The sequence below is a fragment of the Pristiophorus japonicus genome, chromosome 21 (genome assembly GCF_044704955.1).
Source record: "Pristiophorus japonicus isolate sPriJap1 chromosome 21, sPriJap1.hap1, whole genome shotgun sequence".
In the NCBI taxonomy this organism is placed as follows: domain Eukaryota; kingdom Metazoa; phylum Chordata; class Chondrichthyes; family Pristiophoridae; genus Pristiophorus; species Pristiophorus japonicus.
The window spans coordinates 29513407-29530964 of NC_091997.1; the positions used below are offsets into that span (position 1 = coordinate 29513407).

The 17558-nt window shown below is 44.9% G+C and overlaps 1 protein-coding gene across 5 annotated transcripts in view; it reads left to right on the forward strand.

Annotated features, from left to right (window-relative positions):
* The window catches only part of LOC139233633 (phosphatidylinositol 5-phosphate 4-kinase type-2 beta-like), a 139446-nt gene that overhangs the window by 29294 nt on the left and 92594 nt on the right, over positions 1 to 17558 (forward strand). For all 5 annotated transcript variants that reach the window (XM_070864038.1, XM_070864041.1, XM_070864042.1 and 2 more), the window contains 2 exons: positions 1301 to 1398; positions 3528 to 3624. In XM_070864038.1, coding sequence (XP_070720139.1) covers positions 1301 to 1398; positions 3528 to 3624 — 195 coding nt within the window. The remainder of the gene's footprint in view (positions 1 to 1300; positions 1399 to 3527; positions 3625 to 17558) is intronic.

Sequence of the window (17558 nt, forward strand, 5' to 3'; positions counted from 1 at the left end):
CCTCCTTCTGTGCCATAAATTTCTATGATTCAGGAACCCACCCAAGGTCCATTTCAGTACTGGATTTGGAGTTTTCACCAGTACAATTGGATGAATGGGGTATTTGTGTCCCTGGGTTATTTAGTGTATTGGTTTCCATATGCTAGAAGAAATTTGTGCCTATGTCAGTACCCTGTATATGTTATATACATTGCACTTCTCCAGTAATACTCATTATTCATCGCCTCTAATCGCTTCTAGCCACTGGTAACCAAATTGTCAACACCAGCACTTCATCCTGACGTTGTACAGCTTAACATCTTCTGATGCAACCCAAGTTTTGAAAGGCTAACTGGTAAATTAGCTTATGTTAGATGTATCTTTTTCTGCCTTCATGTTCTTTATCAAATACAACTCTGCAAACACACCATATATAAACCTATTTTTAAAGAGTAGAACAGTCTTAAAATCTTGAAAAAGGGAAAATTGTTTGCTTGTAGCTTTTCATTCCCTCCCCTTCCACTTGCAGTTTTTGTTCCTGTTCTCCTGACGATGCAGATTTATGCAGTAGGATCAGGTCCGTGAGCACTTCTGCCAGATTTCACCAATCTTTATGTTTGCGAACATGAGTGAGTGCTGTGTGCAGAGGAGGATCACGGCTGACCCTGTTCCTCAGCCAAAATGAACACACCCACACAGCCCCATGCACACCCAATCACATCTACGCACGCACGCCCAACCCATGCACGCACGCATCCACCCACGCCCAACCTGCACCCACCAACGCACGCCAAACACACACAAACAATGCACACACATATGCTCTGTTCTGCAGAATTTACTAGATAGCACGCGGGAGCAAGAATCCTACCTGAAACGTCTATTTTTGAGTCTTCCCTAGCTCTGGAGCACTGAGGCAAATGGCAGCGTTGCTGCAGCCACTTTGGCTGAAATGAACAAAGACTGGGAATTGATCCCGGGACCTTCATGACCTGTTTGCGTCAGTTTTACACAGACCGTGCATTCATCAACCGAGCCAAAGGACGTTTGACTCACAAAGTATTTTGAAGTCTGGTTCCACAAAGTATTCGAACTAGTAAATGTTGACACAGAGGCAATAAAATGGTAGCAAAGTTTGTCAACTAGCTTTTCCTAACTTCCTTTATTTTGGTTCACAGCAGTGTGTTTCCTATGAACCGTCTTCATCCTTCTTTAAATTTACAGTACCTTGCCGGGCAACACAAGTTACCAATTTTAAACTCTTGAATTAACACAACCTGCCATAAAAGTGAATTTACAGTATTAACCGTTTCCTTTTCAGATCAACGAGCTGAGCCATGTTCAGATTCCTGTTATGTTGATGCCAGATGACTTCAAAGCGTACAGCAAGATAAAAGTGGACAATCACCTTTTTAACAAGTAGGTGGACGGTGCTTTTCGTAGTTTTATTGTGTAGATAAAAAAGGGAGCTATCCTCAGGTTTAATGATTTGAACCGGCTGTATTGAACTGCTAAACATTCATACATCAAGTATCCTCAGAACGTTCCCTTTGAACTTTATTTTATTGAGCATAGAAGCACATGCAGAGCTTTAAGGATTTTCCAATATATCAGATTAATTGAAATAGTGTGTAATTTGTTTTAGTTCATGATGTGTTGGCATTTGGATTCAGTTTAAATTGTGTAAATTTAAATTATTTTTCAGTGTTCTTAAGAGGTATAGTAATCAGGTTCATGTGTGCGTTTTTCCCACGTTCCTGATCCCTTATCTTACTCCCAGCAAAGGGAACGGGGGCTGGGAAAAGATGACAGAGGCAAGTCACTATCTTAGAGGTAGGAAGAATCAGTGGAATAGACTCACTCTCTTGCACATTCATGCAATGAATCATAGAATCATAGAAATTTACAGCACGGAAGGAGGCCATTCGGCCCATCGTGTCCGTGCCGGCCGACAAAAAACTATCCAACCAAATCCCACTGTCCAACTCATGGTCCGTAACCTTGTAGATTACGGCACTTCAAGTGCATATCCAATAGTCTGCGAGAGAAGAACTGACAGAATACTGCAAACAATTCGTCCTGTGCATTCTCTTGAGTGAGGAATGGTTTGTGACCTGAGGGCAGTTACAAAGAGAACAAGGAGAGAAACATTTTGGAAAAGGACAGAAAGGGAGGGTGTGGCAAACCTTGATCATGTGGATATTGCCCAAAAGCTGATCCACCTAAATGTCAGTTCTAAACTAAATGTCATTGGAATTTCGCAATGTCCAGTGATTGAGTCTTATTAGCTGGGGCTCTTTCTCTGGAAAAGAGAAGGCCGAGGGGTGACCTAATCGAGGTCTTTAAAATTATGAAGGAGTTTGTACACATGGAGAAGATGTTTCCACTTGCGGGGGAGTCCAAAACTAAGGTATATAAATATAAGATAGAAACATAGAAACATGGAAAATAGGTGCAGGAGTAGGCCATTCGGCCCTTCGAGCCTGCACCACCCTTCAATAAGATCATGGCTGATCATCACCTCAGTACCCCTTTCTTGTTTTCTCTCCATACCCCTTGATCCCTTTAGCCGTAAGGGCCATATCTAACTCCCTCTTGAATATATCCAATGAACTGGCATCAACAACTCTTTGCGGTAGAGAATTCCACAGGTTAACAACTCTCTGAGTGAAGAAGTTTCTCCTCATCTCGGTCCTAAATGGCTTACCCCTTATCTTTAGACTGTGTCCCCTGGTTCTGGACTTCCCCAACATCGGGAACATTCTTCCTGCCTCTAATCTAGTCGCTAATAAATCCAATAAGGAATTCAGGAAAAACGTTCTTACCCAGAGAGTGCTGAGAATGTGGAACTTGCTACCACAGGGAGAATGTTTGAGGATAATAGCATAGATGCATTTAAGGGGAAGCTAGATAAGTACATGAAGGAGAAAGGAATAGGTGGATATGCTGATAGGGTGAGATGAAGAGGGGTGGGAGGAGGCTCGTGTGGAGCATAAACACTAACATCAGACCAGATGGGCCGAATGGCCTGTTTCTGTGCTGTAAATTCCATATAATTCTGTTAATTCTCTGTCTGAGTCACTACTACGCAAGGTTGAAAATTTTCAGCAAGCACACCTCGATTGAGGGGATCTTGGAGCAGCATTGACAGCTACTGTTGATTAAGTCCGAAATCCAGACAGTCCTTGTGCCCTCACTGAAAAGAGGCTAGGATGCACTTATTAAGGGAAATGGTTACTGAATGAAAACCCAAATTCCTTTTGTTATTTCCTCTCTGTCCCCTTCGCTCCCCTTTTTCTTGGAAAATATAATGAAGTCATGGTTCTTGACTGGGAGATGGGGAGAATTCGGGAGGCATAACAATAAAATTAGATTCAGCTAAGTCTTTCCGATTTGCTGTTTTTTTCATGACTGGACTCCTACATGTGGAGGGTGGGAGGAAGAGGCATAACAGGCACGTTAACTCGCAGGCATTTGTGTTTTATCAAATAAAAGGTGGTTTTAAAAAAATCCCAATTTGAAGAAGTTGTTCATTATTTCATTTACAGAGAGAACCTCCCAAGCCGTTTCAAATTTAAGGAATATTGCCCGATGGTTTTTAGAAATCTGCGAGAGAGATTTTCCATCGATGATCAGGATTACCAGGTTGGTTTCTTTTTCCACTGATCAGATATAACGTACGGGATCTCCTGAACTCCAGCAATGCATCCTGTTTAATTTAACAATGGATTCTGGGAATTGTCCATAAACTTGAATTTTGTTAAATAGAGTCCAAAAATAATCAATTTCTGTAAAGCCTTCACGGTGGGGACGGGGGGAGCTTTGTGCTTTGCACTGCACGTTTTGTTGGGGGCAGTTTTAAAATTTATGTACTACGTTTTTTTCACAGTGGGCCCAGAGCGTTACACTCCGTGGTTTTGATCGACCCTGTTTGGGTTTAGCACTTGGTCAGTCTTACTGTGACTCATCATTGCTTTTACTTGCGTGCTTGGCTTGGCTGTACAGTAAAATATAATTAGTAGTTATGAGGCAGCTCATGTTTTTTGTGGAACCATGCCTGACTAGCATTGTGTTTGTGTGCAGCCAACTTGCTTCTCCTCAGTGGAAGGAAAACCCACAAAGAGGGAACAGGATTTTGTGGTGTCAGTGAACCCAGCGACCAAATTACTCATTGTGTAATGGTGTTTTTCTGACTAATAGAGATGCCAAAATCTGCAGGAACGAATTGATGTTCCGTGTACATTGTATTTTGTTTCGAAGAGGAGCAGGGGAGTTCTCCCCAGTGTCCCGGGCCAATATTTAGCCCTCAATCAACATCACTTTAAAAAAAAACAGATTATCACATTGCTGTTTGTGGGAGCTTGCTGTGCGCAAATTGGCTATCGCGTTTCCTACATTACAACAGTGACTACACTTCAAAAAGTACTTCATTGGCTGTAAAGCACTTTGGGACATCCTTTAAGCTGTGAAAGACGCTCCAGAAATGCAAGCATTTCAGTTAAAATTTGTTCACCTTGTTTCACACGAGTTAAATGCTGAATTTTTTTTTTGTAAAGAAATTTTGGAGCTGTGCAAAGTGTAGGTGTCAAAAGCCTTGAAACTGTTGAATAGAATGTAGCAGTGCAAGCACTGCAAAGCTCGTAAGGTTAAATGTTCTGCCCAGGGTGGAAGTGAGTCATGCAGGAAGGGCTCAGATTCTATCGCTCATCTGTGACTGATTTAGTGATTGCAGCTGGAGGGGTGGTAGGGAGGGGAAGATCAGTGAGGAACTGCTATCCACCGACCCCACCTGCTAGAATGGCTGTGTGCACTGGGTGGATATAGCTGGGCTCACACACACATGGCTGAGGTGTAGGAGGGCAGCCGATTGCTAGTGTTATCATACACCAGCCTGAGTCACCACCTTCAGAATAGAGGAGAAAATTTGGACAAGCAGAGGATCTGAACATGACTGAGGGCCAGTTTTCCAACTTAGCTGCGCGGCCGTGCAGGCCGCTCACTGGCTTTAACATTGTAGGTACCGCGCATGTGCAAAGAATTGAATGGGCCGCGCATTGTAGGAAGCAGCGCGGGGGACATTACTGTGATGAAAATTGCGTGTAATATCTTCACAGCAAAAGGTAGACCCATAGAATAGTACAGAAGGAGGCCATTTGGCCCATCGAGTCTGTGCTGGCTCTTTCAAAGAGCCATTCTTTCACAGGATGTGAGCATCGCTGGCAAGGCCAGCATTTATTGCCCATCCCTATTTGCCGATGAGCCGCCGCAGTCCATGTGGTGCAGGAACTCCCATCATGCTGCAGTTAAGAGTCATCCACATTGCTGGGGCTCTGGAGTTATGTGTAGGACAGACGGATTACTTCCCTAAAGGACATTAGTGAACCAGCTGGGTTTTTACAACAATAGTCACCATTACTGACTAGCTTTTTAATTAGCTGAATTTAAATTCCCCAGTTGCCATGGTGGGATTTGAACTCATATCTCAGGATCATTAGTCCAGGCCTCTGTATTACTAGTCTAGTAACATTACCACTATGCTACTCGCACTGGCTGTCCTCCTACACCTCGGTCATATGTGTCAGTCCCACTCCCCGGCTCTTTCCCCATATTCCTGCAATTTTTTTCTCCTTCAAGTATTTATCCAATTCCCTTTTGAAAGCTACTGTTGAATCAGTTTCCACCACCCTATCATACATTGCATTCCAAATACACCAGCAAATATAGCTACTCCGAATTTTGCTAATGTAATGGTGATGCTGATGCAACAAGCGCCACTGAACATCACCATTATGCATACTACAAATTAACCCAATTGAATTTTCAACAGAATTTCATTCAACAAAATTATTTTGACTCTGGACCTCTGCTCAGTGGCAGCATTAATGTCACATAATGCGCTGGTGGTTGGCAGTGTGATGCAAAAAGAGGATATGTGCCCTACCCGATCTTGTGATAGTTATTTGAGGGTGGCACCTTAAGATGGCAAAAGCCATGAATTGAGGAAACACTGTGCATTTTGGCGTGATACGTGAAACCAGTAATTGTTGCGTTGCCTCTTTATTTTCAGAGCATGATGCATTAGGAAAATTGCTTACTTTTTCCCCTTTCAGCTTCTTTGTGATATCTAGCCTGTGTCTGCGCACATATAGAGGCTGAACTCCAGGACATAGTCGACATATTTACTGAGGCGTACAAAAGCATGGGCCTTACGCTAAACATCCGTAAGACAAAGGTCCTCCACCAGCCTGTCCTCACCACACAGCACTGCCCCCCAGTCATCAAGATCCACGGCGCGGCCCTGGACACCGTGGACCACTTCCCATATCTCGGGAGCCTCCTATCAACAAGAGCAGGCATCGACGACGAGATCCAACACCGCCTCCAGTGCGCCAGTGCAGCCTTTGGCCGCCTGAGGAAAAGAGTGTTTGAAGACCAGGCCCTCAAAACTGCCACCAAGCTCATGGTCTACAGGGGTGTCTGTAGTAGTACCTGCTCTCCTGTATGGCTGAGTCATGGACCATGTACAGTAGACACCTCAAGTTGCTGCAGAAATATCACCAACGATGTCTCCACAAGATGCTACAAATCCCCTGGGAGGACAGGCGCACCAACATCAGCGTCCTCATTCAGGCTAACATCCCCAGCGTTGAAGTACTGACCACACTCGATCAGCTCCGCTGGGCAGGCCACATAGTTCGCATGCCAGACTCCCAAAGCAGGTGCTCAACTTGGAGCTCCTTCATGGCAAATGAGCCAAAGGTGGGCAGCGGAAACACTACGACACCCACAAAGCCTTCCTGATAAAGTGCGACATCCCCACTGGCACCTGGGTGTCTCTGGCCCAAGTCTGCCCCAGGTGGAGGAAGTGCATCTGAGGGGGCACTGAGCATCTCGAGTCTCGAGGCCGAGAGCATGGAGAAATCAAGCGCAGACAGCAGAAAGAGCATGCGGCAAACCAGTCCCACCCACTCCTCCCCTCAACAACTATCTGTCCCACCTGTGACAGAGTCTGTGGCTCTCTTATTGGACTGTTCAGCCACCAAAGAACTCACTTCAGGAGTGGAAGCAAGTCTTCCTCGATTCCGAGGGACTGCCTATGATGATGATGGATATCTAGCACAACATGCAATGTAATACTCCTTCAAATCAACTGCAGCAAGATTCCTGAACATCATCTTTCAAAGGACTCTCACTCTTTGTCAGCTGTGGCTCAGTGGGTAGCACACTCACCTCTGAGTCGAGAAGGTTGTGGGTTCGAGTCCCATTCCAGGGATTGGAACGCAAAAATCTAGGCTGACACTCTCGTGCAGTGCTGAGGGAGCGCTGCAGTGTCGGAGGTGCCGTCTTTCGGATGAGGTGTTAAATCGAGGCCCGTCACAGCTGGGCGATGACAACAACAACTTGTATTTATATAGTGCCTTTAACGTAGTGAAACGTCCAAAGGCGCTTCACAGGAGTATCATGTGATAAAAATTTGATACCGAGCCGCATAAGGATGAGAATTTTGAAATCGAGGCACTGCTTCACTGGAAGCTAATGTAGGTCAGCGAGCACAGGGGTGATGTAAAAGATCCCGTGGCACTGTTTTGAAGAGCTGGGCTGTCCTGGGTGATATTTATCACTCAATCAACATCACTAAAACAGATTGTTTGGTCATTATCACATTGCTGTCTGTGGGAGCTTGTTGTGCACAAACTGGTTGCCGTGTTTTTCACATTACAACAGTGACTACACTTCAAAAATTATTTCATTGGCTGTAAAGCGCTTTGAGACGTCAGGTGGTCGTGAAAGGCTCTATATAAATGCAAGTCTTTTTTCTTTTGTTCCAGTGTGGCTCTTCCATTCTCGTCATGGCTATTCTGATTGACAAATGACAATTCAGTTGTGCTGTCTTTAAGACTGCGCCAAATTTCCCCAGGCAGTCATGAAAGAGAGAACAAACTAACCAACTTCTGTTACAGCAGTTTAATGTGGGTTGTGTTGGAGGGGGCCATTTGCATTGTTGTAAATGGCCTTTTTGTGAAGAAGCCCTTTCAGTGTGGATGACTTACGGCAAGGGTTTCCGAGGGTTTTATATCCATGGTGCATCACATACAACGTTTAAATCCATTCTTCCTTTCATTTTACATTTTTCTTTCAATTCATTCTTGGGCAGCAGGCTTCGCTGGGAAGGCCAGAATTTATTGCCCATCCCTAGTTGCCCTGAGAAGGTGGTGGTGAACAATGTTTCCTGTAAGCTGTGAGGCCGCGCAGAGCAGCCGGCCTGTCGGCTTTCAATAGAAACACCACGCATGCGCGGTATTTTGAATGGGCCGCGCAGCCCGTTAAAGTGCCCGCGTGGCCCGAAAAAAATAAATTACTGGGAACATTGCTGGTGAGTCACCTTCTTGACCTGCTGCAGGCTGTGTGCTATTCTTTGTAGTGATCTGATACAACTGAGGTGTCCTGCTGGGCCATTTCAGACGGCAATTAAGAGTCAGTCACGATGTTGTAGGCCAGCCTGGGTAAGGACGGCAGGTTTTCTTCCCCGAAGGACATTAGTGAACCAGCTGGGTTTCAACAACAATCCAAAAGCTTCATGGTAATTTTTTTTTTTACTGATACCAGCTTTATTTTTTTATTTTCAGATTTTTTTATCACACCCAGCTGGGAAAGGTTCAAAAGGGTACATGTAGAGAAGATGTTTCCACTTGTGGTGTGGAGGGTGGGGGGGCAGGGGGTGGGTGGGGATGGGGAGTCCAAAACTAGGGGGTCATAAATATAAGAAAGAAAGACTTCCGTTTATATAGCGCCTTTCGCGACCACCGGACGTTTCCAAGCGCATTACAGCCATTGAAGTAAAGATAAGTATTGGGGGATAAATAACTCCCCTGCTCTTCTTCGAAATACTGCCATGGGATCTTTTGCATCCACCTGAGAGAGCAGACGGGGCCTCGGTTTAACGTCTCATCTGAAAGGCGGCACCTCCAACATTGCAGCACTCCCTCAGCAATGCACTGGACCTAGATTTATGTGCTCAGGTCCCTGGAGTAGGACTTGAACCCACAACCTTCTGACTCAGAGGCGAATGGGCTACCCATTGAACCACAGCTGCCATTCAAGATAGTCACTAATAAACCCAATAAGGAATTTAGGCGAGATATCTTTGCCCAGAGAGTGATGAGAATGTGGAGGCGAATAGCATAGATGCATTAAAAGGGAAGCTAGATAAGCATATGAGGGAGAAAGGAATAGAAGGTTATGCAGATAGGGTGAGATGAAGTGAAGTGAGGATAAACACCAGTATAGACCAGTTGGGCCAAATGGCCTGTTTCTGTTCTGTAAATTATAAGTAATTCTATGTAACATCTTCGTGTTCTGATTTAGGATATATCTGGCAATGGGCAGCAGTGCTAAGAGCAGCCCATTCCAAACCCGCAGGCCTACAAATGGGACCAATCTTCAAATTATGAAAAAATTGTAAGGAGGATTACTTTGTGGATTAATGCCCAGGGCTGCAGTTTGGAAACTTCTGACATAACGGGTAAAGCTGCCACCTGGTGTGGAACCTGACCATACAGACCAGCAGGTGTCACGTTGGATTCCCAGCCTGCGTGGAGCTCGCTGATCTCGGGCTGCAGCTTGAGTTGGCGTAATTTGTCTCAGTGCCGGGGGTGGGGAGGAGGGAAATCAGCCTGTGTTCTAGTTCCTGATGGGTATCAAGTGACGTAGGCTGAAAAGTGGAATCCTGCTGTGTGGATGCCGGATGACGGCTGCATCGGGCTTTGCTGTGGAACCCTCCACGCTGGAGTGCCCTGTCTGGGTGATGCCCTCCATGGTTATGGTTGAATATCTGGACAATGTGCTGGTGCATGCATGAATAGCGGCCACTTTAATGAGCTACTGAGGGCTATTGCTGGGAGATCTGTGGAGGAAATTGCGGGGGGTTGCTGGTGAATGTCACTCAAACAGAAACTCTGTGTGCTGTTTGATTTTGAGTTCTTGACTCTTAGCACCAAACTTGGCAACTGTTGAACAAATGCTGCTGAAAAATCTCTCAAACAGTGAGGCAGCCTGAAGATAAATGGCCTTGGTGATTGGTCCAGATCCTGGTACAATGTGAGCGCAGATAAATTGCTGCATCATCCAAGCACAATGCTAGTCACAGCAATGGCTTCAAATGTGCCATTCTTTAGAAATCCGTCTGAGCCCTCATATACTCAGAACATAGAATTTCACAGCAAAATTAACTTGTTACGACAATACTGTGCGGGTATAACACCTTGATTTAAAAATTCTCATCTGTGTTTTCAAATCCCTTCATGGCCTCGCCCCTCCCTATCTCTAATCTCCTCCAGACCCACAACCCTCCGAGTTATCTGCGCTCCTCTAATTCTGGCTTGAGTATCCCTGATTTTAATCGTTCCACCATTGGCGGCTGTGCCTTCAGCTTCCCTAGCCCTAAGCTCTGGAATTTCCTTCACAAACCTCTCCGCCTCCCTACCTCTGTTTCCTCCTTTAAGACGCTCCTTAAAACCTACCTCTTTGACCAAGCTTTTGTTTGCTGCCCTAATATCTCCTAATGTGGCCCAGTGTCAAATTTTGTTTTATAACACTCCTGTGAAGTACCTTGGGGCGTTTTACTATGTTAAAAGTGCTATATAAATACAGGTTGTGGTTGTATAGTGCACTATATCCCACTAGAGTAACAGTTCTCAACCTGTTAGTCATGACCACCCCCCACCCCTTCGCCCCAGGCTAACAGCCCATTTGCGCACAGGGAGAGACAACATCAAGGGGGAAAGCAAGACACACTGGCTCCAGCACATTCAACTGTTCTCCTCTCCAGGGGGCTGCCTAATCGCCATGGCTCCCGGGAAATTTGAATCTATTGATCTCAAAGCAGTGAAGAGACCCTCGTCCCTCCGACGCTGTCTGTCTCTCACACCAACCGTAAGAAGGTTGGAGTTCTCGGGTTTTGCGTCCTGTGTTGGCAGTGAGTGTTTTACGGCAACAAAATTTATGCAGTTGTAATTAAGACCGTTTCTTCTGCTTTAAAAGTTCCTAACGTTAATAATTGAATTGAGGGTAGCCAGGGTCCCAGAGCTCTGGAGTGTAGTTCGACCTTAGCAGCAAGTGCTTTCATGTGAGGTGGATTAGCTTTTGAAACACAATGCAGCTGTGGGTGAAGTTGACGGGAATGTCGGCTCCAGTGAGCTGAAGGTGAGAGGGTGCGGGAAATAAGCCCCCAAATATCAGCGGCTTATTTTTAGTGTTTAGCGTACGAACACATTATGGTTATGAGAAAGGGAGGTCACTAAATGTTCTGATTTTGTATAAAGAGAGTTTCACTATCAAAAAAAGGTTTAGTGCAGCATCATTTCTTCAGCGATGCTGTCCATTGGGAGTGCTGCTCAGACCCTTACATCGCCACTGACACAAAATTTCACAATGAACGTTGGAGTGGACATCGAGTGTTAAGGGCTCACGCATGAAGAACCCACTTGGATGAGATGCAGGAAAACTATCAGCATCTGCAACAATCCCTCCCCCTTCTCCCCCATCCCTCCCCCTTCTCCCCCATCCCTCCCCCTTCTCCCCCGTCCCCCCCCCTTCTCCCCCGTCCCCCCCCCTTCTCCCCCGTCCCCCCCCCTTCTCCCCGTCCCTCCCCCCTTCTCCCCCGTCCCTCCCCCTTCTCCCCCGTCCCTCCCCCTTCTCCCCCGTCCCTCCCCCTTCTCCCTCGTCCCTCCCCCTTCCCTCCCTCTGCTCCCCCCCTCTCTCCCTCCTCCTCCCCCTCCCCTCGCTGTCAGAAACACAGACACTGACAGACAGAGAAAGAGAGACACACACAGACAGACAGAGATAGAGACACTGACAGAGACACACTGCGGGGGGGAGGGTCATCCCAGCACGCTGTTGGAGGGCTCCCGGTGCTGCAGTCGGTAAGTAGAAAATGTTTTATTTATTGATTTTAAAAAAATAAATTATTTTTATTAATTTTTTTTGATTGATTTATTGGTTGATTTATTGATGTATTTATCATTTATTATTGATGATGGCTCTTTATTTGTAAAACTGAAGTGTTTAATGTTTGTAAACTTCCCTTTAAACCCCCCCTCCCCCATTCCCTACGCCTGATTTGTAACCTACGCCTGATTTTCTAAAGTGTAGACAAGGTTTTTTCAAGCATACAAAAATCTTTACTTACTCCATTCTAAGTTAGTTTGGAGTAAGTTTTCACTGATGAAACTTTGAAAACAGGCGTAAGTGGCCAGACACGCCCCCTTTTGAAAAAAAAATTCTGTTCCAAAGTGAAACTGTTCTAACTGACTAGAACTGGAGCAAACTAAATGACGAGAATTCCGATTTCTAAGATACTCCGTTCTACACCAGTTGCTCCTAAAAATCAGGAGCAAATCATGTGGAAACTTGGGGTCATAAGTAGGGAAAGGGGAATTGCATAAATACTTGAAAAAGAAGAAATTGCAGGGATATGGGGAAAGAGCGGGGGAGTGGGACTGACTGGATTGCTGTTCAAAAGAGCTGGCGCAGAACAATGGGCCGAACGGCTTCCTTCTGTGCTGCACTGTTTTATGATTCTATTTCCTGCAAAGCTTTGCTTTACACCTGCAACTGCAAGCTGGCTACATGATGTCATGCCTTCCAGGAGCCAGGTGAGCCAGCGACATTCTCCCCTGTAACACACGGTCACGAGCTGAATTTCTCCATGATACAGTAAAGTATGGTTCCGTCTATCAGCTATTAAAATTCACTCCTATTTTATAATACAGTATACAGTGAGCTGTTTGTTTTCCGCAGAATTGATCTCCGGAGACCTTTAAGTAAAAGGGGTAGATTATTTTTCGTACAATTTTGCACAGGTGCTGAAGGGCAGCAGCCCTTAAGACAAAAAGCATGAAACTATAGACCAGTTAGCCTAACATCTGTCGTTGGAAAAGTTCATTATTAAGGAAGCAGTAGCGGGACATTTGGAAAAGCATGATTCAATCAAGCAGAGTCAGCATGGTTTTATGAAAGGGAAATCATGTTTGACAAATTTGCTGGAGTTCTTTGAGGATGTAACGAGCAGGGTGGCTAAGGGGGAACCAGTGGATGCGGTGTGTTTGGATTTCCAGAAGGCCATCAATAAGGTGCCACATAAGTGGTTACTGCACAAGATAAAAGCTCACGGGGTTGGGGGTAATATATCAGAATGGATAGAGGATTGGCTAATTAACAGAAAACAGAGAGTCGGGATAAATGGGTCATTTTCCGGTTGGCAAACAGTAACTAGTGGGGTGCCGCAGGGATCGGTGCTGGGTCCTCAGCTATTTACAATCTATATTAATGACTTGGATGAAGGGACCGAGTGTAATGTAGCCAAATTTGCTGATGATGCAAAGATGGGTGGGAAAGCAAATTGTGATGTGGATACACAAAATCTGCAAAGAATATCGACAGGCTAAGTGAGTGGACGAAAATTTGGCAGATGGAGTATAGTGTGGGAAAATGTAAGGTTATCCACTTTGGCAGAAAAAATAGAACAAATTATAATTTAAATGGAGAAAAATTGCAAAGTGCTACAGTACAGAGAGACTTGGGGGATCCTTGTGCATGAAACATAAAAGGTTAGTATGCAGGTACAGCAAGTAATCAGGAATGCAAATGGAATGTTGGCCTTTATTGCAAGGGGGAATAGAGTATAAAAGCAGAGAAGTCCTGCTAAACTGTACAGGGTATTGGTGAGGCCACACCTAGAGTACTGCGTACAGTTTTGGTCTCCGTATTTAAGGAAGGATATACTTGCATTGGAGGCTGTTCAGAGAAGGTTCTCTAGGTTGATTCCGGGAATAAGGGGGTTGACTTATGAGAGTAGGTTGGACCTATACACATTGGAGTTCAGAAGAATGAGAGGTGATCTTATTGAAACATATAAGATAATGAGGGGGCTCGACAAGGTGGATGCAGAAAGGCTATTTCCACTCATAGGGGAAACTAAAACTAGAGGACATAGTCTTAGAATAAGGGGCTGTCCATTTAAAACTGAGATGAGGAGAAATTTCTTCTCTGAGGGTTGTAACTCTATGGAATTCTCTGCCCCAGAGAGCTGTGGAGGCTGGGTCATTGAATATATAAGGTGGAGATAGACAGATTTTTGAGAGATGAGAGTCATGGGTTATGGGGAGCGGGCAGGGAAGTGGAGCTGAGTCCATGATCAGATCAGCCATGATCTTTTTGAATGGCAGAACAGGCTCAAGGGGCCAAATGGCCGACTCCTGCTGCTATTTCTTATATTCTTATCACAAGGGCACAGTTCCTGACTGATAGCCTCGTCATCATTTCGGGGGAAGATTATAGTCGCGATGATTTACAGTGTATTGACAGTGAATATTTTAGTTTTGACTCGTATATTTAAATCCAACTTGGATTGCATGCATATTTGGTCTGAATATCTGCCTGTATGAAACTGAGTGAGAAATGGCACTTTTAACATGTCTGAGGACATTTTTGCTCTGTGGGCTGTCAGATTTAATTTGCTTGTTTTTTTTTTACCCGTTCCTATTTAAAGCATAAAAACATATAGGGGCGATTATAGATTCAGTCATGCTAAACTTCAACTCTTCTGGCTTAAAGTATTACCTTTGAAGCTGGTTTTGTGCCAATCGAAACCTCTTTTATTACCAAAAACAGAAAAAAAACTGGAAGCACTCAGCAGGTCAAGCTGCATCTGTGCAGAGAACAGACACATTGGCATTTTGGGTGCGGAACGTTCTCAAAAACTCTTTTTTTTTAAAAAGTTACTCCCACCTCCAGAGTAGGTGTTTGGAGTCAGAAGGAAAAAGAAAAATGGTAAATAAAGAGATTAAAGGTTAGTTTATTTAAGATAAATCAAGCACATAGAGGTTATATTAGGTGGGGAATAAAGTAGATAAAGTTTGATAAAGGAAGAATGGGGGAACAAAGGGCAGGCAGGATGAGCAGCAAGGTTCCCGTTAAGCTGTGCGGCTGCTTTTAAATTGAAAAACTGCGCATGGGTGAAAATTTGAATGGGCCGCGCACCCCCCTCCCAAAAGAATTAGAGGGGATTTGATGAGCAGAATTGGGATTTTTTGGGCTTAAAATTATTTTTGTTAAATATTTATGTTTCGAGCTGATATTGTAATAATGAAGCTGCCGCTGTCATTTGAGTAGCTTTATTACAACAACAACTTGTATTTATATAGCACCTTTAACGTAGTAAAACGTCGCAAGGCGCTGTAATTAAAACAGAAAATGCTGCAAACACTCAGCAAGTCTGGCAGCATCTGTGCAGAGAGAGAAACAGAGTTAACGTTTCAGGCCATCGAACATCGGTTCTGATGAAAGATCATCGGGCTTAACATCAACTCTGTCTCTCTCGCTCTCTGCCTCTCTACAGATGCTGCCTGATGATCTGAGTGTTTCCTAAACCTGTTTAATTTCTAATTTCAGCAGCCACACTATTTCACTTTTCTTACTTTAATACTAGTGTCTAATCCAGTATAACCATGTGCAAGCCAAGAACAAATAACCTTAGCCAACCCACGGGCAGTCTAAAGGTTGGGTGGTAATGTGATGTGCGAAACAGCTGTAATATATGGCAATAAAATAAAATGGTGTCTTTTAAAGGTGAAGGCACTGCAGGTAAATACTACGAATATTAAGTTCTTTCAGATCTATTCTATATATTAATTGTTTTGGAATTTTGCAACAGCAATTTGCATTTATTTGGCCCTTCATCACTTTGAAAGCCCCATCTCAGCATTTAATAGAGAAAGAAGGAAACAAAAAGAAAGACTTGCATTTATATAGCGTCTTTCACAACCACTGAACGTCCCAAAGTGCTTTACAGCCAGTGAAGTACTTTATGAAGTATAGTCACTGTTGTAATATAGGAAATGTCTCCACCAGCCTGTCCTCGCCGCACAGCACTGCCCCCCCAGTCATCAAGATCCACGGTGCGGCCTTGGACAACGTGGGCCACTTCCGTTATCTCGGGAGCCTCCTCCTATCAGCAAGAGCAAGTATTGACAATGAGAGCCAACACGGCCTCCTTCGGCCGCCTGAGGAAAAGAGTGTTTGAAGACCAGGCCCTCAAAACTGCCACCAAGCTCATGGTCTACAGGGCTGTAATAATACCCGCCCTCCTGTATGGCTCAAAAACATGGACCATGTACAGGAGACACCTCAAGTCACTGGAGAAATACCACCAACGATGTCTCCGCAAGATCCTACAAATCCCCTGGGCAGACAGACACACCAACGTTAGCGACCTTGTCCAGGCCAACATCCCCAGCATTGAGGCACTGACCACACTTGATCAGCTCCGCTGGGCAGGCCACATAGTTTGCATGCCAGACACAAGACTCCCAAGGCAAGCGCTCTACTCTGAAGTCCTTCACGGCAAACGAGTCAAAGGAGGGCAACAGAAATGTTACAAGGACACCCTCAAAGCCTCCCTGATAAAGTGCAACATCCCCACTGATACCTGGGAGTCCCTGGCCAAAGATCAACCTAAGATGAGAAAGTGCATCCGGGGTGGCGCTGAGCACCTGATTCTCGTCGTCGAGAGCATGCAGAAATCAAGCGCAGGCAACGGAAAGAGCATGAGTCCCACCCATCCCTTCCCTCAACGACTATTTGTCCCACCTGTGACAGAGACTGTGGTTCTCGTATTGGACTGTACAGCCACCTAAGAACTCATGCTAAGAGTGGAAGCAAGTCTTCCTCGATTCCGAGGGAATGCCTGTGATAATCATGATGATGTAGGAAATGCAGCAGCCAATTTTGTGCACAGCAAGCTCCTGTAAACAGCAATGTGACAATGACCAGATACTTTGTTTTAATGACATTGATTGAGGGATAAATATTGGCCAGGAGAACTCCACTGCTCTTTTCAAAATAATGCCATGGAATCTTTTACGTCAAACTGAGGCCAGGTCTGTCCTCTCAGGTGAACGTCTCATCCGAAAGACAGCACTTCTGACAGTGGAGCACTCCCTCAGCACTGCACTGGAATGTCAACCTAGATTTTGTGATGGTCTCTGGAGGGGGACTTGAACCAACAACTTTCTGACTCAGGAAGGATATAAAGGCATGGTCGAAGAGAGTTGTTATAATGATTATGATTTTGTCTTTCACTGATAAATGCTTAAGATTTGCCAATTGTATAAAAAGTTAAATGGCTGCGTTCAAAAGCACGAAGGAACTGAGAAAATGAGCCTTTCAGAGCTCCAATCGCTATCTATCGACCCCTAGTGGAAAGTGTACATCTGCGGGTGTGGTGTGAGAGCAGGATCGGACACCGCTGCCATTCCCGCAGCAGTGGAATAGAGTATGGACATTCCCTGTCTATACCTGTGTGAAGAATGGCCACAGTACCAAGTACTGGAAGGTGCCAGGCACCTTTTAGAAGTGTGCTCCAGTGAGGGAGTTCAGAACGGAGAAAAGAGACAAACATTTAACAGAAACCTTTACAACTTTGTGTCATTGATGCCAGTGCTGGGAAACTCTGAGTCATTGGAACTGTAGACTGTGAGCAATCTGAAAATTTGATTAAACAGTTACATGATCAGCTGTGG